At 48.9% G+C, this 26,259-nt stretch overlaps 2 protein-coding genes across 5 annotated transcripts in view; one reads left to right on the top strand and one right to left on the bottom strand.

The window, feature by feature from the left end:
• Window positions 1-14,295, bottom strand: part of inpp1 (inositol polyphosphate-1-phosphatase) — a 39,054-nt gene extending 24,759 nt beyond the window's left edge. Inside the window, exons 1-3 of one of the 3 annotated variants that reach the window (XM_038786523.1) lie at window positions 13,916-14,295; window positions 10,021-10,254; window positions 412-472 (exon numbers count right to left, since the gene is read on the bottom strand). In XM_038786523.1, coding sequence (XP_038642451.1) covers window positions 412-472; window positions 10,021-10,224 — 265 coding nt within the window. In that variant the 5' untranslated portion in view covers window positions 10,225-10,254; window positions 13,916-14,295. Of the gene's footprint in view, window positions 1-411; window positions 505-9,896; window positions 9,937-10,020; window positions 10,255-13,915 lie in introns of those variants that run through there. The other 2 variants (XM_038786522.1, XM_038786524.1) reach the window with 2 other exon arrangements.
• Window positions 1-26,259, top strand: part of pan2 (poly(A) specific ribonuclease subunit PAN2) — a 186,947-nt gene that overhangs the window by 140,429 nt on the left and 20,259 nt on the right. The gene's annotated exons all lie outside the window — the stretch shown is intronic.

Here is a 26,259-nt window from a genome sequence, read left to right as displayed (position 1 = left end):
CAAGTCCCGAAAGACGTGCTGTTAGGTGAATTGGACATTCTGAATTCTCCCTCTGTGACCCGAACAGGTGCTGGAATGTGGCGACTAGGGGATTTTCACAGTAACTTCACTGCAGTGTTAATGTAAACCTACTTGTGACAATAAAGATTTTTATGATATCAAAACCCCTTCATTTTGTTTTCTCCATTTCTGTGAACTTGAAGTTTTCATTTAAACAAAAAGAATGTGATGGTAATACCAGCATGAAGAAGCAACTGAACCTGTCAGTATGAGGGAGCGAATTAATGTCAGTGAATACAATCATTCACTTTCAAGTGATTCAGCATTAACTGTGTCTTATTTCAGCTCCCTCACACTTGAAAACTTAACTGTATTCATGGTTGTGGAATAACTAAGTATCTTGTAACGTACCGAAACCATTTTCAAACTTATTGGATTCCTCTCCAGCGATGTGAGGTGCAAGTTCTGGAAACTGATTTGACAGACATATAATGACAAAAGTATCTGGAAGTTACAAAGATAATTTAAACATGCAATCAATAAGTATATACATAGAACATATAGTGCCATTCGCCCCATCGGGTCTGCACCAACTCACTTAAAGCCCTCACTTCCACCCTATCCCTGTAACCCAATAACCCCTCCTAACCTTTTTGGTCACTAAGGACATGGCCAATCCACCTAACCTGCACTTCTTTGGACTGTGGGAGGAAACCCACGGGGAGAATGTGCAAACTCCGCACAGACAGTGACCCAGCGGGGAATCGAACCTGGGACCCTGGTGCTGTGCAGCCACAGTGCTAGCCACATGTGCTACCGTGCTGCCCTATATGTGAGACATCAACCTATCTTCTCTCCAGACCAGCCCCAAATTGAATCATTGAAAGCAAAATGGAAACTGAGTTCTCCCAGTCCTCCAATTAAAATTAGACACACTCAAACTCATTGTAAGGATTATCAATGTAGCACTGCTGCCTTACACGGCACCGAGGTCCCTGGTTGGATCCCGGCTCTGGGTCACTGTCCGTGTGGAGTTTGCACATTCTCCCCATGTCTGCGTGGGTTTCTCCCCCACAACCCAAAGATGCGCGGGGTAGGTGGATTGGCCACGGGAAATTACCCCTTAATTGGAAAAAATGAATTGGGTACTCGAAATTTATTAAACAGAGAAAAAAAAGGATTATCAATGTTTACTCATTTTTTCTTGGAATTTAATGGTTAGTTTGTGTTTTTAAAAAAGATTGTTTAAAAAGGACTGTTATTATTTACAGTGAGGCCCAATAGCTGGTGCAGCCCAAAATACTTGGCAACGATTTGTCATGTTGGATAGGCTGCTGGGACGGTATAATGTAGCACACATTCTCTGATTGTGAAATATTTCATAAGTTAAAATGAATTTATGGATTTTTATTTAAGCTCTTGGAGCTACTTTCTTGCTCATTAAATTGAGTTGCCAAAATATGGCTAAATTCAGTAGAAGTGGAATATTCTTCAAATGCCAGCCTTGGATTCTAACTCGTATCAAATAAACTATGATATTAGTCACACAATGGCACGCTTCCATCGCATCACTCTGGGTATGTCTCAACCCCTGACTCTTGAAGAGCTCTCCATTGTGGGCACATATGATAGTTCCATTTAACACCACACTTGAACAAGACTGTTAAATGAGTGGAGCTCTTGAGTGCAGTTTTGGAATGTGTGCTCATGTGACTTGGGGAACAAAGAACAAAGCAAAGTACAGCACAGGAACAGGCCCTTCGGCCCTCCAAACCTGTGCCGACCATGCTGCCCGACTAACCTACAGCCTTCTACACTTCCTGGGTCCGTATCCCTCTATTCCCATCCTATTCATGTATTTGTCAAGATGCCCCTGAAATGTCACTATCGTCCCTGCTTCCACCACCTCCTCCGGCAGCGAGGTCCAGGCACCCACTACCCTCTGTGTAAAAAAAACTTTCCTCGTACATCTCCTCGAAACCTTGCCCCTCGCACCTTAAACCTATGCCCCCTAGTAATTGACCCCTCTACCCTGGGGAAAAGCCTCTGACTATTCACTCTGTCCATGCCCCTCATAATTTTGTAGACCTCTATCAGGTCGCCCCTCAACCTCCGTCGTTCCAGTGAGAACAAACCGAGGTTATCAACCGCTCCTCATAGCTTTTTTTTTATAAATGTTTTTTTATTGAGTTTTCATATTTTATATATGACAAATTACAAGTTATTAGAGAGAGAGAAAAGAAAAAAAAAAAAAGGAAAACACAAAATTTTTTTTACATGAATATTTACAGGTAAGCATCTTCATAACAATAATTGTGGCCGCCCCCTTTAGCCAGCATACATATTTTACATTCCCCAATATGGCCGAGGCACATGTTTATAGGCATTTATTTATAGTTTGGTTTTGGGCCTTGGCTTGCCATCAAACCCCCATACCGAGCCCGTAGCCCCCCCTCCCCCCGGCTACCTTCCCCCGATTCCCGCCCATTTTCCCCTGGTTCTTGGCCACCCGACTATTCTTCCTCATGTACGTTGGCCACAAACAGGTCCCGGAACAGTTGCATGAATGGCTCCCACGTTCTGTGGAAGCCGTCGTCCGACCCTCGGATGGCGAATTTGATTTTCTCCATTTGGAGAGATTCCGAGAGGTCGGACAGCCAGTCTGCAGCTCTGGGTGGTGCTGCTGACCGCCAGCCAAACAGGATTCTACGGCGGGCAATCAGGGAGGCAAAGGCAAGGGCGTCCGCCCTCCTCCCCAGGAATAGATCTGGCTGGTCTGAAACCCCGAAGACTGCCACTATCGGGCATGGCTCCACCCTCACCCCCACCACTTTGGACATAGCCTCGAAGAAGGCTGTCCAGTACTCCACAAGTCTGGGGCAAGACCAGAACATGTGGGCGTGGTTGGCCGGGCCTCTCTGGCACCGCTCACATTTGTCCTCCACCTCCGGGAAGAACCTACTCATACGGTTTCTCGTTAAGTGGGCTCTATGTACCACTTTTAGTTGCGTCAGGCTGAGCCTTGCGCACGTGGAGGTGGAGTTGACCCTATGCAGTGCTTCGCTCCAGAGTCCCCACCCTATCTCCATCCCCAGGTCGTCCTCCCATTTCCTTGTTGCGTCCAGTACGGTGTCGTCCCTGTCTACCAGTCGGTCATACATGTCACTACAGTTCCCTTTCTCTAGGATACTTGCGTCCAGTAGGTCTTCCAATAGTGTCTGTCGTGGCGGTTGTGGGTACGTCCTTGTCTCCTTTCGTAGGAAGTTTTTGAGCTGCAGGTACCGTAGCTCGTTCCCCCCAGCTAGCTGAAATTTCTCTGTCAGTTCGTCCAGTGTTGCGATCCTGTCGTCCGTGTATAGGTCCCTGACTGTCAGTGTCCCCCCGTCCTGCCTCCACCTTTTGAAGGTGGCGTCGTTCAGTGCTGGTTTGAACCTATGGTTGTTGCAGATGGGAGCCTTGTCCGACATTTTGTACAGGCCAAATTGCTGCCGCAGTTGGTTCCAGGATTGGAGGGTGGCTGTCACCACTGGGCTGGTGGAGTGTTTTTTGGGTGGGGATGGGAGTGCTGCCGTGGCGAGGGCCCGGAGGGAGGTTCCCATGCAGGAGGCCTCCTCCGCACGCACCCACTCGACTTCTGGCTCCTGGATCCATCCCCTTACTCGCTCGGCTGTTGCCGCCCAGTGGTAGAATTGTAGATTCAGGAGGGCTAGCCCCCCCCCTGGATTTTGTTTTTTGTATGACCTTCTTTGGGATCCTAGCATTTTTACCCCCCCATACGAACGCCATGATATGTTTGTCCAGCGCTTTGAAAAAGGCCTTGGGGATGTAGATCGGAATGGATCTAAACAGGAAAAGGAACCTGGGCAGTACGTTCATTTTGATCGTCTGGACTCTCCCCGCGAGGGAGAGCGGGAGTGTGTTCCATCTTTGCAGGTTCTTTTTAACTTCCTCCGTCAGGCTGGTGAGGTTCCATTTGTGGATCCCTTTCCAGTCATGGGCTATTTGGATCCCCAGGTAGCGGAATTTATTTCGGGCTTGTTTGAACGGCAGGCCCTTTAGTGCTGCCCCCCCCCCCCCTTGCGGGTGTACTGGGAAGATCTCACTTTTGCTCATGTTGAGTTTGTAGCCCGAGAAGGCTCCAAACTCTTTCAGGAGCGCTATGATTCCGTCCATGCTGCTTTGTGGGTCCGAGATATAGAGGAGCAGATCATCCGCATAGAGTGAGACTCTGTGCTCTCTACCTCCCCTTCGGATCCCCCTCCAATTTTTTGCTGCCCTGAGCGCGATTGCTAGCGGTTCGATTGCTAGTGCGAACAGCAGCGGGGACAGTGGGCATCCTTGTCTGGTGCCCCTGTGCAGCTGGAAGTATTGGGAGTTGGTATTGTTGGTCCGTACACTCGCCATGGGAGCGTTGTATAGGAGCTTTACCCAAGCGGTGAACCCTGTTCCAAGCCCGAACCGCTCCAGTACCTCTATGAGGTATTTCCATTCGACTCTGTCGAAGGCCTTTTCTGCGTCCACGGAGACGATCACCTCTTGTGTTCTCTCCCCGGAGGGGGTCATTATCACGTTCAGCAGGCGCCTGATGTTCGCGGTAAGCTGTCTACCTTTGACGAAGCCCGTCTGGTCCTCTGTGACCACCTCAGGTACACAGTCTTCTAGCCTTTTGGCTAGGATTTTGGCCAGTATTTTGGCGTCTGCATTCAGCAGAGATATGGGTCTGTATGACCCACATTCCGTTGGGTCTTTGTCTTTCTTAGGTATCAGCGAGATTGAGGCCTGTGCTAACGTGGGTGGCAGTGTGCCCCTAGCTAGCGAGTCTGTGAACATCTCCCGCAGGTGCGGGGCCAGCGCTGTCGCGAATTTTTTGTAGAAGTCCGCCGGGAATCCGTCCGGTCCCGGCGCCTTCCCCGTCTGCATGGAGCTAATGCTCTCCATGATCTCTCCCAGTGCTAGTGGTGCTTCCAGATCCCGTTTTCTGCCCTCTCCCACGACTGGTATGTCCAGTCCATCAAGAAACCGGTTCATCCCAGCCTTCCCCGTTGGGGGCTCCGAGGTGTATAGCTCTTGGTAGAAGGCCTTGAAGGTTTTGTTAATCCTCTCTGGTTCTGTTTCCCACGTGCCTCTGGTACCTCTGATTTGCGCAATTTCCCTGCTGGCTGCCTGCTTTCTCAGCTGGTGTGCCAACAGGCGGCTGGCTTTGTCTCCGTGTTCGTACAGGGCCCCGTGTGCCTGGCGGAGTTGGTGTACTGCTTTCCTGGTGGAGAGCAGGTCAAAGTTCCTTTGTAATTCTTTTCTCTCCGCCAGGAGCTCTACGGTCGGGGCCTCGGAGTATTTACGGTCTACCTCCAGTATGGAGTCGACCAGCTTCTGCCTAGCCACCCTTTCCTCCCTATCTCTTTGCGCTTTGTAGGCAATGATTTCCCCTCTTAGTACGGCCTTAAGCGCTTCCCAGAACGTGGAGGATGAGACCTCCCCGTTTTGGTTGATCTCAGTGTACTCCGCTATGGCCCGCGCTATCCTTTCGCTGAAGGCCTTGTCAGCTAGTAAGGCACCGTCCAGCCTCCATGTGGGGCGCTGGGCCCTTCCCGTCTCCAGCCGCACGTCCATGTAGTGTGGGGCGTGGTCTGATATCACAATTGCGGAATATTCCACCTTGTCTATCCCTGGAAGCACCGTTTTCCCCACCACAAAGAAGTCAATTCTGGTGTACACGTTGTGTACTGGGGAGAAGAAAGAGAATTCTTTCTCCCCCGGGTGGGCGAATCTCCAGGGGTCCACTGCTCCCATCTGCTCCATATAGTGACTGAGTTCCCTTGCCATGTTTGAGGTTTTCCCCGTTCTGGAGTTTGATCTGTCCGTCTTTGGGTCCTGTACACAGTTGAAGTCCCCCCCCATGATTAGTCGGTGCGTCGCTATGTCCGGGATTTCTGCCATGGTCTTTTGGATGAAGCTCGTGTCGTCCCAGTTGGGCGCGTACACGTTAACTAGAACTACCGGCGCCCCATCCAGGGCCCCGCTGACCATGACATACCGTCCCCCTGGGTCCGTAACCGTCTTTGTCGCCCTAAACATTGTCCTCTTGCCAATCAGGATCGCCACCCCCCCTGGCCCTTGCCCCATAACAGGAATGATAGGTTTGTCCCACCCAGCCCTTTCTTACCCGCAGTTGGTCCTGCTCCCTCAAGTGCGTCTCTTGGAGGAAGACTATGTCGGCCCTCATGTTTCTAAGGTGGGTGAGGACTCTAGATCTCTTCACTGGGCCGTTAAGTCCCCTTACGTTCCAGGTGACTATTCTGGTGGGGGGCTTCTGCCCCCTTGCTCCTGTGGGGTTAACCATATTTGTCCGGTGGACGCGCCCCTGCCCTCTGGGGTTTCCCTTTGTTAGGGGGCCGTCCAGGATGTCCACTATCACTGCTCTCCCCATGCGGTCGGGTCCCTGCGCTCCGGGGTTCCCCCTTGTCCCGGGGACACCCGCCATAGCCGTCCACTGTGTGTCCGCCACGCGGGTAGTCCCCTGCACTCCGGGGGGCCCCTTCACCCACAGACCGTACTGGGTGGGTGCTTGCAGCGGTTCCCTGTTTCGAGCCCTTGTCCGTGGCACTTTGTGGCCCTATTCCCTTTCTGGCCTCTTTTGTCCCTTCGTCCCTGCATTTCCCCTCCCTGGTCTCTCGCCCCCCGAGTGCCCCCCCCCCCCCGCTCTATCCCTTTCCCCCCCTCCCCTGTATACCCCTCCATTGCCCCTCTCTCCCCCATTCCTGTCCCCATTTGCTCTCCCACCTTTGATGGGTGATCCCCCCCCCTCCCCTGCCTGGCGCCTTCCCCCCTGTTGGGGGTGCGCTGCGGCCCTGCTCTGTTGCGCGCCCCCGTCGCTAGCTTTCCTGCTAGCACGGTGGCTCCCCTCTCGGAGGTTGCTGTCCCGCTTCTCCTCTCCCCTCTCCAGTACTCCCGTTCCCTCGTGCCGGGGGCTGGCCTCCCACCTGGAGTGGGCCCTTGGGCATTGGGTTGTTTTTCGTTCTGGGTGTTCCTGCCAGGGGGGAGGGGGCTGGCTTTGCCTCGCCCCTCCCCACCCCCCCGTCGGCATGACGTATCTCCTTGCCATGGGCCCCTCGTCCCTACTTCCCATGGCGTTTTTCCAGCCCGTGCTCCTCGACGAATCTATTCGCCTCGGCAGGGGCTGTAAAGAAATATTCCTTGTGTTGGTATGTGACCCAGAGTTTTGCTGGGTACAGCATACCAAAACGTACTTTGTTCTTATAGAGAGCTGCTTTCGCTCTGTTGAACTCCGCCCGTCTCTTAGCTATGTCCGCTCCAAGATCCTCGTAGATTCGGATGGCGTGCCCGTTCCATTCGCAGGCTCTATTCTCCTTGGCCCAGCGCAGGATTGTCTCCCTATCCCGGTACCGGTGCAGTTTGGTTATAACTGCTCTCGGTTTTTCCCCTTCCTTGGGCTTCGGGCGCAGTGACCGATGAGCTCTGTCCATTTCCGGTGGGGTGGGAAAAGTTTCCCGCCCCACTAAGGAGCCCAGCATCGCAGCCACGAATGTTGTGGGATTTCTACCCTCGATCCCCTCTGGCAGGCCCACTATCCTAATATTTTGCCTTCTCGAGCTGTTCTCCTGGTCGTCTACCCTGCCCTTCAGGCTCCCCTGTGTTGCACTCAGTTTCGCCATTTCCCTCTCCAGGGACATGACCCGGTCGCTCACGTCAGTCGCTGCCTTCTCCAGCTCTTTAATGGTTGCCCCTTGGGCTTCCAGTATCTTCCCTTGGGCATCTACTTTCTCCTCCATTCTGGTCAGAGCCTGCTGCACCCCTGACATGGCCCTGGTCACTGCTGCCTGTGCTGCGGCCTCTGCGTCTGCTTTTAACTCTGCCTTGATTGCCTGCAGCTGCTCCCTCACCACCTCGGCAAAGGCTTCCTTCCAATTCACGCCCCCCTCTAACCCCAGGGGAGAGGTTGCCCGCCCGTCCAGCTCTTTTGGATGCGGCGAAGCATCCTTCCCGCTGCTTCGCGTGTTGACTCGTTCGCCCAAGCTGGTTTGCCCTTTGCCCCGTCTACTTCCGGTGCCCCCTTTCTCTTGGCTCCCTTCTGGCATTTTTTTCTCCCCCTTCCCCTTCATCGTTTCTTCTCTCCTTGTTCTTCTTTTCCCCCTTTTCCGCACCCTATTTTAATTTTATTTATTATTATATATATATATATATATATATATATATAAAAATATATATATATTTTTTTTTTAATGAAAAATTTATTTCCCCCCTTCTTTCCTTTACCCCTTTATTTTACCCCTTTTCTCTTTACCAGTTTTCTTTTGGGTTTTTTTTTAAAAAAAAGAACAGAAATATAAGTCTTTTTTTTCTTTTGTTTTCTCTCCCCACTCGCCCAGGAGAGAGAGAGAGAGAGTCCCTTTGTCCTTGCCACGTGGTGGTCACTGCAGTTGGGGGGGGGGAGGGGCGAGTGGGCCGGTGGTCGCTGCGGGGGGGGGGGGGGGGGCGGGGGGGGGTCCCCGCTGCTGGTTGGGGGGGTCCCCGCTGCTGGTTGGGGGGGGTCCCCGCTGCTGGTTGGGGGGGGGGTCCCCGCTGCTGGTTGGGGGGGGGGGGGGGGGGTCCCCGCTGCTGGTTGGGGGGGGTGGTGTCCCCGCTGCTGGTTGGGGGGGGTGTCCCGCTGCTGGTTGGGGGGGGGGTGGTGTTCCCGCTGCTGGTTGGGGGGGGGGGGTCCCGCTGCTGGTTGGGGGGGGGGGGTCCCGCTGCTGGTTGGGGGGGGGTCCCCGCTGCTGGTTGGGGAGGGGGTCCCCGCTGCTGGTTGGGGAGGGGGTCCCCGCTGCTGGTTGGGGGGTGGTGTCCCCGCTGCTGGTTGGGGGGGGGGGTCCCGCTGCTGGTTGGGGGGGGGGGTCCCCGCTGCTGGTTGGGGGGGGGGGTCCCCGCTGCTGGTTGGGGGGGGGGGGTGGTGTCCCCGCTGCTGGTTGGGGGGGGGTGGTGTCCCCGCTGCTGGTTGGGGGGGGTCCCCGCTGCTGGTTGGGGGGGGGGTCCCCGCTGCTGGTTGGGGGGGGGGGGTCCCCGCTGCTGGTTGGGGGGGGGGGGTCCCCGCTGCTGGTTTGGGGGGGGGGGAGAAAAGAGGGTCCGCCGCTGCCGCACAGCTCCCGGCCCGCGTCTGGGGGGGGGGGGGAGAAGAGGGGCTGCCGCACCGTTCCCGGCCCGCGTGGGGGGGGGGGGGGGGGGGGAGGGAGAGGGGTTGGACCTGCCGCTGCTGGGCCTCCCTGTCGCCGCTGCTCCTCCCTGTCGCCGCTGCTCCTCGCCTCCGCCTCTCCGCCGCCGCCTTCCGCCTCTCCGCCGCCGCCCGCTCCTCCTCCGCTGCCACCCGCTCCTCCTCCGCTTCTCCTCCGCTGCCGCCCGCTCCTCCTCCGCTTCTCCTCCGTTGCCGCCCGCTCCTCCTCCGCTTCTCCTCCGCTGCCGCCCGCTCCTCCTCCGCCGTCCGGCCTGTCGGGGGGGGGGGGTTCCTTCCTGGCGCTTGCGGGAGCCCCTCTCCCTGCGACCTCCTCGCTCGCCGCCCGGAAGTCGAATCCGCTCCTCATAGCTAATGCCTTCCATACAGGCAACATCCTGGTAAATCTCTTCTGCACCCTCTCTAAAGCCTCCACATCCTTCTGGTAATGTGGCGACCAGAATTGAACACTATACTCCCAAGTGTGGCCTAACTAAGGTTCTATACAGCTGCAACATGACTTGCCAATTCTTGTACTCAATGCCCCGGCCAATGAAGGCAAGCATGCCGTATGCCTTCTTGACTACCTTCTCCACCTGTATTGCCCCTTTCAGTGACCTGTGGACGTGTACACCTAGATCTCTCTGACTTTCAATACTCTTGAGGGTTCTACCATTCACTGAAGATTCCCTACCTGCATTAGACCTTCCAAAATGCATTACCTCACATTTGTTTGCATTGATATTTCTGATTACAGAACTTATTTGAAACCAGACAAATGTGTTTGACCCAGCTTGCTGTTCTGGTACAGTCAGTACCTTTTCTGCAATATCATTCTTGATGACTTCTTGAATGATGACATCTGCCAGAGTCTTGAAGTCCTGTAAAAACTTCTTATTTTTATCTGGTCCTTTCTTCTCCTCGATCAGAAGCTGGAACAGTGCCTCTTCTCGTTTACAAGCTCGAGCAATATTTGCTGATTTCTCAGAAGCACAAATCAAGGCGGTTAGGATACTGGCCATTGCTGCAATGTAGTAGCCTTTTAACCACTGCTTTAAAAAAAAACAACAACAATGTTAAGGCAGATGCTGCTACTGTCCAAGAGGAATCATGTGCTATTATTTTTATGAAACTAAGGTTTTCTAAACTGAAGAGAACAAATAGGATATTCCAGTTGGGTAGACCTATCCCTCTGATAGCAGTCCAGGCAAAATTATGGAAACAATTTTTCCATATCTATTAAAATATAAAATTTGCTAACCAGATTCTACCTTTTTTGGAGTTGGAGTTCAGAAGGATGAGGGGGGGGGGAATCTTATTGAACCTGACAGGATACTACGAGGCCTGGATAGAGTGGACGTGAAAATGAAATGAAAATCGCTTATTGTCACAAGTGGGCTTCAAATGAAGTTACTGTGAAAAGCCCCTAGTCGCCACATCCCGGCAGCTGTTCGGGGAGGCTGGTACGGGAAGATGTGGAGAGGATGTTTCCACTTGTAAGAAAAATTAGAAGCAGAGGGCACAAGCTCAGACTGAAGGGACGATTCTTTAAAACAGAGATGAGGAGGAATTTCTTCAGCCAGAGGGTGGTGAATCTGTGGAACTCTTTGCCACAGAAGGCTGTGGAGGCCAAATCACTGAGTGTCTTTAAGACAGAGATAGATAGGTTCTTCATTAATCAGGGGTTATGGGAGAATGCAGGAGAATGGGATGAGAAAAGTATCAGCCATGATTGAATGGCGGAGCAGACCCGATGGGCCGAGTGGCCTAATTCTGCTCCTATGTCTTATGGTCTTCTTTTAATTAATTCATGGATGTGGGTATTGCTGGCTGGGCGAGCACTTATTGCCTATCCCTAACTGCCCTCGAACTGAGAGGCTCGCTGGGACATTGTGGAGGGTATTTTAAGAGTGAATTGCATTGCTGTGGATTTGGAGTCACATGTTGGCCAGGGTAGGTAAGGATGGCAAATTACCGTCCCTAAAGGGCATTAGTGAACCAGATGGGCATTTGTGACAATTGACAATGGTTTCATGGTCATCACTGGACTTTCAACTCCAGATTTTTATTGAATTCAAATTTCACCATCTGCCCTGGTGGGATTGAAACCTTGGTACCTGGAGGATTATCCTGGATCTCTGGGTTATTATCTCTTTTTTCCCAATTAAGGCGCAATTTAGCGTGGCCAATCCACATCTGCACATCTTTGGGTTATGGGGGCGAAACCCACGCAGACACGGGGAGATCGTGCAAACTCCACACGGACAGTGACCCAGAGCCGGGATCGAATCTGGGACCTCGGCGCCGTGAGGCAGCAGGGCACTGCACCACCGTGCTGCCCCTCAATCACAGGAAAAATGTCTCCACTGAAAGATTTTCAATCATGCTTTTTATTTTTTCCCCTCAAACGTTACCATATGATTTTCTAAGTTAAAACCGTATAAGGGAACAAAGTATTCCTTATTCACCATAATTAAATCATCATATCTCAAAGTGGCATTTTTTTTCAAAACCACATTTTGACCTTGAGGAAACTTGCATTGCAGTTAAGTTTTGAGTAATAATGGGAAAGTCGCATCCATGTAATCTGTAAAGTACGATTACATTAAACATCAATTATCCTGATTTACTCTAATCTATCATTTTTTAGGCAGAATTGAACTCAGGTCTTGTGTTATACAGATGCAGTTTTGTGGTTAGACATCTGCACATTTGAGTTTATCTATTTTACTTCATTAGGGATTTCAGGTTAAATTACATTTAACAAACAGGATCAGCTATAGGAATCCCTCTCACTGCTGCATTTCACCGTATTATAGAGGGAAGGAGGCAATTTCACCCATCATGCCTCTGGCAACGAGCAAGGAATTTTAAATTGAGATTTCACATTTTCTTTCAGAACTGCAGGTTTTTAAGCGTTATCCACATCCATCTCAATTGACTTATCTAACCAGACTCATCAATAACCTTAATTTTAAAAACTTCATTCACAGCCCCTCTGTCTGCTCTTAGCTGAAGAAAATAAGCTTGAATTTTAGTGTCTGACGACATAAATACTAAAGCTCAATGTCCTCCTCATTACCCTCCTCTGCACCCTCTCTAAAATCCCTGTATCCTTCACCATATTCGGCGACCAAATGGCTGTGGAACATTCTTTAGAAACCTTACTTCCTGGCAGGATGTAAATGTTTCAGGAACCTCCTCTAGAATTTGACCACAGGTAACGTTACTGTCTGGCGTTCAGATATAAAAATTGCTGCCTCCAAAATTGGACTAAAACACTAGTCAGGCGGTCACCTGAATACATAAACATACTTCTGATTCTGAAACTAAATTAAACCCAGTAAATGTTGTTCTGAGTGGAAAATTTATTAAATCTTAGTTCAACAGGATGCCATGGACGGGCACTACAGCCAACTCAAGCAGTTGACTGCGAAGGGCCTTTGTGCAATTCCAAAATGCAGTCTCGGTGGGGGCGGGAATATATCAGAACATAACGGAATAAGAACAAAGAACAAAGAAAAGTACAGCACAGGAACAGGCCCTTCGGCCCTCCAAGCCTGTGCCGACCATGCTGCCCGTCTAAACTAAAATCTTCTACACTTCCTGGGTCCGTATCCCTCTATTCGCATCCTATTCATGTATTTGTCAAGATGCCCCTTAAATGTCACTATCGTCCCTGCTTCCACCACCTCCTCCGGCAGCGAGTTCCAGGCATTCACTACCCTCTGTGTAAAAAACTTGCCTCGTCCATCTCCTCTAAACCTATGCCCCTCGCACCTTAAACCTATGTCCCCTAGTAATTGACCCCTCTACCCTGGGGAAAAGCCTCTGACTATCCCCACTGTCTATGCCCCTCATAATTTTGTAGACTTCTATCAGGTCACCCCTCAACCTCCGTCGTTCCAGTGAGAACAACCTGAGGTTATTCAACCGTTAAACTCCAATGCAAGAGGAAAAGCTTCCTAAAGCTTTTAGTTAGAATTATGTGAGCCAGCTCCTCGGATTTTTCTTGTTGTTAAATCAGTTTCCTGACGGTCATCAGAAAACGTGTAGACCCGGGAACAAAACATTAGAAATGTGGCCTCGTTCTATGGAAACCCGATTTAACATAAACATGGAGCCAACTCATGGTACTGGGTTCGGGTTCACAGAATCTAGATCTAATAGTGCTCCTTCAGTGCACTGAAACTGTTTGAGACCAGTGCTGAGGACCCGGGTTCGAATCCCAGCCCCGGGTCACTGTCCGTGTGGAGTTTGCACATTCTCCCCGTGTCTGCGTGGGTCTCACCCCCACAACCCAAAGATGTGCAGGGTAGGTGGATTGGCCGTGCTAAATTGCCCCTTAGTTGGAAAATAAATAAATAATTGGGTAGTCTAATTTTTAAAAAAAAAGAAACTGAGACAGCCTCGGAACAAACAAACAGACAGCCTCTGAACACAGTCTTTCCTAATGTGCTGCTACAGCCAGTGATCGACATTCCTATATTCATAAAACCTCTTGGAGCCAGTCCAACAACTCTGATGGCTACTCAGAATCCTTTCTGCTTCGTGTGATCATGATCAATATTACAGAAAGCTGCTGGAGTGATACATTGGCCAAACATTAATCCAGGCCCCTGGATTATTGCTCCAGAAACATTACGTTGGCCTGTTAAATCTGCATTAGGTGGAGCCCAGCGATAGAAGCAGGAGACACGAGCTGAAACTTACAGCAGTTGGCCCAGGGAAAGGGCGATTTCCGGGGACTGTCACTTCGAGCCGTCCACTGCAATATTTGGCCCGAATTCGTTCGTCGCTGGTCTGCACCCCGTACCTCAGCTCCAGGCCTCGCTTTCCACACACAGCCGCCAACAGATCCGCACTTTGAGCTGCTCCTTGCGAAAATGTGCAGGGCGGAAGAAGGAGAAACTCGGTGTGTTTATTTTCTCTCTCCCCACCGCTCCAGGTCCTGGAGGCCCCGGCGCTGCGCTGGAGAGGAGTGAATAACTCGAGAAATGGACAAGATTGTTGTCAACACTTAGAAGCAATTACCAGTACAAAATTAGGATGACCAAGTATCAAAATAACACGTTTAAAGGGATACAAACAATTAACTTCAAATCGCAAGTAAAGAAAATGTACTTTTAACACATAAATGAAAGTTAGAACATACAGTGCAGAAGGAGGCCATTCAGCCCATCGAGTCTGCACCGACCCCTTAAGCCCTCACTTCTGCTCCATCCCGGTAACCCAATAACCCCTCCTAATCTTTTTGGACACTAAGAGCAATTTAGCATCGCCAACCCACCTGACCTGCACATCTTTGGACTGTGGGAGGAAACTGGAGCGCCCGGAGGAAACCCACATAGACACGGGGGAGAGCGTGTATCGAACACAGAACATTACAGCGCAGTACGGGCCCTTCGGCCCTCTATGTTGCGCCGACCTGTGAAACCACTGTAAAGCCCATCTACACTATTCCCTTATCGTCCATATGCCTATCCAATGACCATTTGAATGCCCTTAGTGTTGGCGTGTCCACTACTGTTGCAGGCAGGGCATTCCACGCCCTTACTACTCTCTGAGTAAAGAACCTACCTCTGACATCTGTCCTATATCTATCGCCCCTCAATTTAAAGCTATGTCCCCTCGGGCTAGACATCACCATCCAAGGAAAAAAGATCTCACTGTCCACCCTATCTAATCCTCTGATCATCTTGTATGCCTCAATTAAATCACCTCTTAACCTTCTTCTCTAATGAAAACAGCCTCAAGTCCCTCAGCCTTCCCTCATAAGATCTTCCCTCCATACCAGGCAACATTCTGGTAAATCTCCTCTGCACCCTTTCCAATGCTTCCACATCCTTCCTATAATGCAGCGACCAGAACTGTACACAATACTCCAAATGCGGACGCACCAGAGTTTTGTACAGCTGCAACATGACCTCATGGCTCCGAAACTCAATCCCTCTACCAATAAAAACTAACACACCGTACGCCTTCTTAACAACCCTCTCAACCTAGGTGGCAACTTTCAGGGGTCTATGTACATGGACACCGAGATCTCTCTGCTCATCCACACTACCAAGAATCTTACCATTAGCCCAGTACTCTGTCTTCCTGTTATTCCTTCCAAAATGAATCACCTCACACTTTTCTGTATTAAACTCCATTTGCCACCTCTCAGCCCAGCTCTGCAGCTTTTCTATGTCCCTCTGTAACTTGTAACATCCTTCCGCACTGTCCACAACTCCACCGACTTTAGTGTCATCTGCAAATTTACTCACCCATCTTTCTACGCCCTCCTCCAGGTCATTTATAAAAATGACAAACAGCAGTGGCCCCAAAACAGATCCTTGTGGTACACCATTAGTAACTGGACTCCAGTCTGAACATTTCCCATCAACCACCACCCTTTGTCTTCTTCCAGCTAGCCAATTTCTAATCCAAACTGCTAAATCACCCTGAATCCCATGCCTCCGTATTTTCTGCAATAGCCTACCGTGGGGAACATTATCAAACGCTTTACTGAAATCCATATACACCACATCAACTGCTTTACCCTCATCCACCTGTTTGGTCACCTTCTCAAAGAACTCAATAAGGTTTGTGAGGCACGACCTACCCTTCACAAAACCGTGTTGACTATCTCTAATCAAATTATTCCTTTCCAGATGATTATACATCCTATCTCTTATAAACCTTTCCAAGACTTTGCCCACAACAGCAGTAAGGCTCACTTGTCTATAGATACCAGGGTTGTCTCTACTCCCCTCTTGAGCAAGTGAACAACATTTGCTATCCTCCAGTCTTCTGGCACTATTCCTGTAGACAAAAATGACTTAAAGATCAAAGCTAAAGGCTCAGCAATCTCCTCCCTAGCTTCCCAGAGAATCCTAGGATAAATCACATCCGGCCCAGGGGACTTATCTATTTTCACATTTTCCAGAATTGCTAACACCTTCTCCTTATGAACCTCAAGCCCTTCTAGTCTAGTAGCCTGTATCTCAGTATTCTCCTCGACAACATTGTCTTTTTCCTGTGTGAATACTGACGGAAAATATTTATTTAGCACCTCTCCTATCTCCTCGGACTCCACGCACAACATCCCACTACTGTCCTTGACTGGCCCTACTCTTACCCTAGTCATTCTTTTATTCCTGACATATCTATAGAAAGCTTTTGGGCTATCCTTGATCCTACCTGCCAAAGACTTCTCATGTCCCCTCCTGTCTCTTTTATCTTTACATAAGCCTCCTTCCTCTTGACAAGTGATTCAACTACTTTAGTAAACCACAGTTCCCTCGCTCGACCACTTCCTCCCTACCTGACAGGTACATACTTATCAAGGACACGCAGTAGCTGTTCCTTGAACAAGCTCCACATTTCCATTGTGCCCATCCCCTGCAGTTTCCCTCCCCATCCGATGCATCCTAAGTCTTGCCTCATCGCATCATAATTGCCTTTCCCCCAGGTATAACTCTTGCCCTGCGGTATATACCTCTCCCTTTCCATCACTAAAGTAAATGTAATCGAATTGTGGTCACTATCACCAAAGTGCTCACCTACCTCCAAATCTAACACCTGTCCTGGTTCATTACCCAGTACCAAATCCAATACGGCCTCGCCTCTTGTTGGCCTATCTACATACTGCATCAGGAAACCCTCCTGCACACATTGGACAAAAACTGACCCATCTAAAGAACTCGAACTATAGCGTTTCCAGTCAATATTTGGAAAGTTAAAGTCCCCCATAACAACTACCCTGTTACTTTCGCTCCTATCCAGAATCATCTTTGCAATCCTTTCCTCTACATCTCTGGAACTTTTCGGAGGCCTATAGAAAATCCCTAACAGGGTGACCTCTCCTTTCTTGTTACTAACTACCCATACTACCATACTACCTCAGTATTCGAGTCCTCATCAAACGTCCTTTCTGCCACCGTAATACTGTCCTTGACTAACAATGCCACCCCTCCCCCTCTTTTACCACCTTCCCTGAGCTTACTGAAATATCTAAACCCCGGCACCTGCAACAACCATTCCTGTCCCTGCTCTATCCATGTCTCCGAAATGGCCACAACATCGAAGTCCCAGGTACTAACCCATGCTGCAAGCTCACCCACCTTATTCCGGATGCTCCTGGCATTGAAGTAGACACACTTTAAACCACCTTCCTGCCTGCCGGTACACTCCTGCAACTTTGAAACCTTGCTCATGACCTCACTACTCTCAACCTCCTGTATACTGGAGCTACAATTCAGGTTCCCAATCCCCTGTTGAACTAGTTTAAACCCTCCCGCACAGACAGTGACCCAGCGGGGAATTGAACCTGGGACCCTGGCGCTGTGAATCCACAGTGCTATCCACTTGTGCTACCGTGCTGCCCACTTAGTGAATGAGTTAGTGAGTGAGTTTTGATCTCCCGGTGCACTCTTTTATTGCAAATATTAATTTGCAGCGATAAAGGTGCATTGTTACCCAGCATTGTGCCAATTTGACTTTCAAATAACAATTTGCATTGTTTTTAAGCAATTTTTAATAGATGCTTCACAGCAGCATAATCAATCAAAAATTGGCACCAGGTCAAAAAAAATGTTAGGACAGTCGACTAAAAGTTTGATGAAACTTTTTATAGAACATAGACCATTACAGCGCAGTACGGGCCCTTCGGCCCTCGATGTCGCGCCGACCTGTGAAACCATCTGAAGCCTATCTGACCTGCACTATTCCATTTTCATCCATATGTCTATCCAGTGACCACTTAAATGCCCTTAAAGTTGGCGAGTCTACTGCAGTTGCAGGCAGGGCGTTCCACACCCCTACTACTCTCTGAGTAAAGAAACTGCCTCTGACATCTGTCCTATATCTATCACCCCTCAATTTAAAGCTATGTCTCCTCGTGTTGGTCATCACCATCCGAGGAAAGAGACTCTCACTGTCCACCCTATCTAACCCTCTGACTATCTTATATATCTCTATTAAGTCACCTCTCAGCCTTCTCCTCTCTAACGAAAACAACCTCAATTCCCTGAGCCTTTCCTCGTAAGACCGTCCCTCCATACCAGGCAACATCCTAGTAAATCTCCTCTGAACCCTTTCCAAAGCTTCCACATCCTTCCTATAATGTGGTGACCAGAACTGCACGCAGTACTCCAGGTGCGGCCGCACCAGAGTTATGTACAGCTGCAGCATGACCTTGTGGCTCCGAAACTCAATCCCCCTACTGATAAAGGCTAGCACACCATATGTCTTCTTAACAGCCCTATTAACCTGGCTGGCAACATGTTAAAGGAGGAAAGAAAAACAGAAAATACTGGACAATCTCAGCAGGTCTGACAGCGTCTATGGACAGAGAAGGGAGCTGACTAACGTTTTGAATGTGGAGGGCGGCACGGTGACGCAGTGGTTAGCACTGCTGCCTCACGGCATCAAGGACCCGGGTTCGATCCCGGCTCTGGGTCACTGTCCGTGTAGAGTTTACACATTCTCCCCGTGTTTGCGTGGGTTTCACACCCACAACCCAAAGTTGTGTAGGGTAGGTGAATTGGCCACGCTAAATTGCCCCATAATTGGGAAAAAAAAGAATCGGGTACTCTAAATGTATTTTTTTTAAGGTTTCAAGTACGGATGACTGTCAAAGGGTGAGAACTGGAAACGGGCTCAGATTTATACTGTAGTGGGGGGGCGGCTGGATAGGGGGCCAGCGATAAGTTTAGATTGACAAAGATGCCACGGACGAAAGACAAAAGGAATGTAAATAGGGTGATAAAGGGAGCTGATAGCGGCACATAAAGAGATTAGAATGTGTGAACGGCAGAATAAAGGTAAGCAGAGTGTCAAAGGGCAACGAGGAAAGGGGAAGAAATGGTGAAGGTGGAGGAGAGAGTTCACAGTCTGAAGTTATTGAACTCCATGTTCGGTCCGGAAGGCTGTGACGTGCCTAATTGGAAGATGAGGTGCTGTTCCTCCAGTTAGCGCTGGGCTTCACTGGAACATTGCAGCAGGACAAGGATGGACATGTGGACGTGAGAGCAGGGCGGTAAGCTGAAATGGCAGCAGCAGGAAGGTCTGGGTCCTGCTTGTGGACAGACTGGAGAAGTTCTGCAAAGGAGGAAAGAGAGGTTTCGGAGGAAATTCCAGAGTTTAGGGCCGATGCAGCTAAAGGGACAGTCACCGGTGGGTGAGGCAAAGCAACTAAGGGGTGCAAAAGAGGCCAGAATCGAAATTTGATGGAGGGTTGTGAGGCTGGAAGATTACACAGGCAGGGCGAAGCTATGGAAGATGTGAATTTTAAGTTCGAGGCATTGTTGGACCAACAAGCAAAGGGTGAGCATGTGTGAATTTCACCTTTAAAGTTGTTTCATCGTCAGGGCTCTTTTAGAAGGAAAGAAAACTTATTATAGCCAATTGTAGCACCCTATTATTGCCACAACTGAGATCATTTAATTCAGCATAGATTGAAGCTGGGATTTTCTGTTGCAACAATGAAGAGCTCTGTTTGCCATCTCCCACTAGAGATGTCTGAAATCAGGAAGTCACCATGTGGGAATGTTGACTTGTGGCCAACTTGTGCTTTATTACTTGGGGTACACTGCTTTCAAACATGCTTGTAACATTGTGCATCATTTATTCTTCCATCAAGCAGAGATGCACACCATAATTGAGTTGTCAGGTTCAGTAATGATGTTAAAATATTCATCATCTGGTTGAAGCTAAATACATAGAAGTTACAACACAAAAACAGACCATTCAGCCCAAGCAATCTGTGTAAGCGTTTACCCTCCACATGAGCCAATAATTTTTATCACATCAGTCTCTCTTCTCATTGAGTGTTGCTTTGTGCTGAGTTATAGAATTCTGCTCGATACTTCCCAAGTGACCCTTTCAGCTACGTTGAACGTATAACCACAACTTATCGACATTTCTACATTGTGCCCGCATGTGTAGTTATAGAATTATTAGAGTCCCTGCAGTGTAGAAGGAGGCCATTCAGCCCATCGAGTCTACACCGACCCTCCAAAAGAGCACCTCCCTCGCCCACCCTGCCCTATCCCCGTACCCTAACCTGCACATCCCTGGACACTAAGGGACAATTTAGCATGGCCTGAGGCAGGAGCAGTGCTCCGAAAGCTAGTGTTTGAAACAAACATGTTGGGCTTTAACCTGGTGTTGTAAGACTTCTTACTAAAAATGAAGAGTCTCATGTCTATTTCAGCACTCTGGCCTAAGCAATCAAATGATAAAAACAAAGAAAAATTGCATTGGTACCAGATGGAGTCGAACTGTACCCCACCTTACTGGACTCCAGTCAGAGTCCCAACTGCCCCACCCCTGCAGGACTTCGCATCAGCTGCTGGTGACGCAAACACCTCAATATTCATTTTCTTGAAATAGACAAGCTACCTGTGAGGCAGGACATACATTGGCAGCTCATCTAATTAATATTAATGAGGTCCAAGACCCAACTTCAAGTCAACCTCCAATGTCTGATCTCCGTGCTCATTTCAGACTCGTAAACAAGTAAAATGCTGAGTGTGAAACCTCATAAATGGACAAAGAAATGAATGAATCCCCAGGAATTTACAGCTCAGAGAATAGGATTGAGCTCAGCACCTGTAGATGGAAACAATAACATAGAACATACAGTACGGAAGGAGGCCATTCAACCCATCGAGTCTGCACAGACCCACATCAGCCCTCACTTCCACTCTATCCCCGTAACCCCAAACTCCTCCTAACTTTTTTGGTCATTAAGGGCAATTTAGAATGGCCAATCCACCTAACCTGCACGTCTTTGGACTGTGGGAGGAAACCGGAGCACCCGGAGGAAACCCACGCAGACACGGGGAGAACGTGCAGACTCCGCACAGACAGTGACTCAGCGGGGAATCAAACCCGGGACCCTGGCGCTGTGAAGCCACAGTGCTAACCACTGTGCTACCGTGCTGCCCTCAATTGTTTTCGAAGGGAAATGTCACAATTCTCTGTGTGTTACGTTCATTTTCTCCAGTTTTGTTTCCCCTGCTCCTAAAGACACTGACTCCTTGCTGGCACATTGGTCCATGGAGACCAGCCACCTCCCTGTACTTGCCCAAGTGCTTCTTTTGATGTGCAAACCTAGATGTTGAATGGTTCACTAATGTCCTTAAGGGAAGGAAATCTGTCGTCCTTACCTGGTCTGTCCTATATCTGCCTCCAGACCCACAACAATGTGGTTGACTCTTAACTGCCCTCTCAAGGGCAATTAGGGATGGGCAATAAATGTTGGCACAGCCTGCGACGCCCACATCCCATGAACAGGAAAAATTCAACATGGGGATATTACGTCCATCACCAATCTTGTCCTCTCCTGACCTCCCTGCGCACACTGTCTCCACCACTCTTCTTCACCAAAAAAACAATCAGGAACCTGTCTGATTTTTTTTGTAGCACCCTTGAAATCATTGCTAAATCAGCACAGGCTGCAGATGAAACGTGTCTTGTCTGTCTGGCTCAGTATTGTACTGGACAGTGCATTTACCAACTGAGCCGCAGGGAGCCTGATAAATTATAATGTTACCCAAACTCGGTGCAGCATCTGTGAAGACAGAAACAAAGTTAATGTTTCAAGTCCAGGTGATTCTTCTTCAGAGCTGAAGAAATGGTATGGATTATCTAGTTGGGGAAGGGGGAGAACTTTTTAAAAATTCATTCCTGGGATGTGCGCATCATTATCTGGGACAGCATTTATTGCTTAGCCCTTCAACTGAGTGCTTACTAGCTTACTAGAGCTAACCACATTGCTATGAATCAGGAGTTGATTTCAGGTAAAATTTCCTCCCACAGTGGACATTAGTGAACCAGATAGGTTTTTACAACAATTGGCAATTGTTTTTTATTGAATTCAAATTTCACCATCTGCCGTTGGGATTTGAACATGGGTCCCCGGTACATTGGGTCTCTGGATTATTAGTCCAGTGACAATTTAGTCTTGCTTTCACTGCACACTGATCTTTGTTCTCCTATTAACACATTCTGCTAATTTACCATCATGCTACTATTTGGGCAGCACGGTAGCACAAGTGGTTAGCACTGTTGCTTCACAGCTCCAGGGTCCCAGGTTCAATTCCGGCTTGGGTCACTGTCTGTGCGGAGTCTGCACGTTCTCCCCGTGTGTGCGTGGGTTTCCTCCGGGTGCTCCGGTTTCCTCCCACAGTCCAAAGATGTGCAGGTTAGGTGGATTGGCCATGATAAATTGCCCTTAGTGACCAAAAAGGTTAGGAGGGGTTATTGGGTTATGGGTGCAAGTGAGGGCTTAAGTGGGTCAGTGCAGACTCGATGGGCCGAATGGCCTCCTTCTGCACTGTATGTTCTATGTTTCTGTCAGCACCTTCTTTAGTCTTTACTGCTACCATGAACATCTCCCTTGTCTTGTATCCATGGCATCTTTGTCAATCTCTCCTTAGCTTCCACCTATCCCTGATCTCCTATTCTGCTTCAACTTCTCTACCCCCCTTTCCAACCATATAATCCATCACATTTCCATCCCTCTTCAGCTCTGAAGAGGAATCGTACAGACTCAAAACGTTACTTCTGTTTCTGCCTCCACAGATGCTGCCAGACCTACTGGGTTTATCCAGAATTTTCTGTTTTTATTTTAGATTTCCAGCATCTGCAGTATTTTGCTTTTATAACAACTTCTCAGCCATCATTCATTGCAGGTGATATTCTATTGAAAAATGAAAAAAATGAAAATCGCTTATTGTCACAAGTAGGCTTCAAATTAAATTACTGTGAAAAGCCCCTAGTCGCCACATTCCAGCGCCTGTTCGGGGAAGCTGGTACGGGAATTGAACTGTGCTGCTGGCCTGCCTTGCTCTGCTTTAAAAGCCAGCTATTTGGCCCAGTGTGCTAAACCAGCCCCTATAATAATCGCTTTTTGTCACGAGTAGGCTTCAATGAAGTTACTGTGAAAAGCTCCTAGTCGCCACATTCCGGCGCCTGTTCGGGGAGGCCCGCACGGGAATTGAACCCGCGCTGCTGGCCTTGTTCGGCATTGCAAGCCAGCTGTTTAGTCCAATGTGCTAAACCAGCCCCTGATTATTGTAAATTATTGTAATTTATTGCATGTTTGTCCTGGTGTGGGGGTCTACCTTTATAAACATTTACAAAGAGAACCCTTCAAAAACCTCACAATACAGCTGTCAAGTAAAAATTGATAGCACATCAGCTACTAAAGCGACTACATTATTTGTGCAATGAACCTTTGCAGAGAAGGTTAATGATCATTTATAAGTTTTCTAGGTGTTCCTGGCACAAAGAGCATATTTAGGATGAGTTAACAAACATTTTAGCTATTATCCTGCACAATTAACCCGAATCGCACTCCCAGAACTCTTGGGGCACTCAAGTCCAAAGAAATTAAATAAAATAGTAATAATCGCTTGTAAAGTTACAAGATATTTTTGCCCTTCTAATAATGTTAATACTTTTGAAATAAAGTGGTACAATTCTGAAGGGTCCATGTCGTGTGTCATGGAGCAGTCGGACAAGGGAATCAGGCATAGGGTCCTGTGCTTGATCACTATCTAGTGACCCGTGTAAAAAAGTGCACATCGAGTGAGGACAGGATGGGGTCAGTCACTATCGTGTAACTCATTGAACGTCACTATCTGCGCTCACAGGTGAAGAATGATCATTTGTCCAAGGTACTTGTGAATACCCAACAGCCACAAAACAGAACCCCTCAGCAAGAGAATAAGGAAGACAAGTAGGAGAATAGTTGGAAGCTGGTGGAAATAAATAGCAAAATAGAATTTTACCTCTGTATACTTCCATCTCCCTAATATGGTGGGTCCTGTTGCAGTTTGCCAGCGCACACACGCATTGGTGTAGGGTAACAAGAGTACTCTTACAGGTATTTTTTAAATATACCTGATAAATTAGTAAATGAAAAAAAACTTGCATTTATAAAGTGCTTTTCATATACTTAGGGCATTCCAAAGTGCTTCACGACCAATGAGTATATTTGAAGTGTAGTCACTATTGTAATGTAGTAAACACAGCAGCTAAATTGTACTGTAAAGACCTACTAACAGCATGTATGTGTTGACTGAGGGATCAATATTTGACCAGGACACCAGGGGAACTCTCCTATTCTTCATACAGTGCCATACGATCTTTTATGCTCATCTGAAATGGCAGACAGGGCACTGACAGATAGTATCTTGACAGTGCAGTGTTCCTTCAATACTGCACAGATAGAACATAGAACAGTACAGCACAGAACAGGCCCTTCAGCCCTCAATGTTGTGCCGAGCAATGATCACCCTACTCAAACCCACATATCCACCCTATACCCGAAACCCAACAACCCCCCCCCCCAACCTTACAGGACACTATGGACAATTTATCATGGCCAATCCACCTAACCCGCACATCTTTGTACTGTGGGAGGAAACCGGAGCACCCGGAGGAAACCCACGCACACACAGGGAGGACGTGCAGACTCCGCACAGACAGTGACCCAGCCGGGAATCGAACCTGGGACCCTGGAGCTGTGAAGCATTTATGCTAACCACCATGCTACCGTGCTGCCCATAAATGCATTCAATGGAGGCTTGAATCCACCACTTTCTGACACAGAGGTGAGAGTGTGGCCGACTGAGCCAAATTTGACATTGGGTAATAAGCACATTTAGAAGTTGAGAAGATACTTGTATCCTGAGATGAAATCATAACTGCTGATGTGCACCATGCGTTGAACATCAGGGCAAAATCCTGCTGATTTTGGCCAAGATCAGCTGAGACACCTGCCACTACAGTTTCTGCATCGCACACAATTGTTTCCCAGTGACTTTGTAAGAAAATGAAAAGCCTGGTGAGATACTGAGCCATTTCAACAAAATTGTCCCAGGGTTTACTGATGTCTGTAGTGAGCTGGAGTAGCCCTGAGCTATGGAAGGATGTATCAGCCAGAGTTCCTCCTCCTGATCACTCTCCAGTGGGCTGTGGTGGAGAGTATGTGTTTAGACAGTGGGTCAGGATTGGATTTAGTTTACATAGAACATACAGTGCAGGAGGAGGCCATTCGGCCCATCGAGTCTGCGCCGACCCACTTAAGCCCTCATTTCCACCATATCCGTGTAACCCAATGACCCCTCTTGGACACTACGGGCAATTGATCATGGCTAATCCACCTAACCCGCACATCTTTGGACTGTGGGAGGAAACCGGAGCACCCGGAGGAAACCCACGCACACACGGGGAGAACGTGCAGACTCCGCACAGACAGTGACCCAAACCGGGAATCGAACCTGGGACCCTGGAGCTGTGAAGCCACAGTGCTAACCACTGTGCTGCCCATTAGCTGTGATCATTTCCAGAGGCAAATTATCTGCTGACACTCATGTGGAAAAACATAGCCAAGTGTACTCATAGAACCAGTTGACTTATAGAACATAGAACAGTACAGCACAGAACAGGCCCTTCGGCCCTCAATGTTGTGCTGAGCATTGTCCGAAACCAAGATCAAGCTATCCCACTCCCTGTCATTCTGGTGTGCTCCATGCGCCTATCCAATAACCGCTTGAAAGTTCCTAAAGTGTCCAACTCCACTATCACAGCAGGCAGTCCATTCTACACCCTAACCACTCTCTGAGTAATGAACCTACCTTGGACATCCCTCCTATATCTCCCACCCTGAACCTTATAGTTATGCCCCCTTGTAACAGCTACACCCACCCGAGGAAATAGTCTCTGAACGTCCACTCTATCTATCCCCCTCATCATCTTATAAACCTCTATTAAGTCGCCTCTCATCCTCCTCCGCTCCAAAGAGAAAAGCCCGAGCTCCCTCAACCTTTCCTCATAAGACCTAACCTGATCAAAGGCCTTCTCCATGTCCATAGCGGCCTCCACCTCCTGTCCCACCGGGAACATCAAATCAAATTCAATAAGCACCTAACGATAGCCGACAGATACCTCCCCCTTACAAACCCAGTCTGGTCTTCCCCTATCAACCCCGGCACAGAGTCCTCAATCCGCGAGGCCAAGATCTTTGCTGACAGCTTGGCATCCACATTCAGCAGCGA

Source organism: Scyliorhinus canicula, chromosome 28, assembly GCF_902713615.1.
Source record: "Scyliorhinus canicula chromosome 28, sScyCan1.1, whole genome shotgun sequence".
NCBI lineage: Eukaryota > Metazoa > Chordata > Chondrichthyes > Carcharhiniformes > Scyliorhinidae > Scyliorhinus > Scyliorhinus canicula.
Note: the sequence above shows the minus strand (reverse complement) of the source record. Positions and strands in the feature narration are given on the sequence as shown.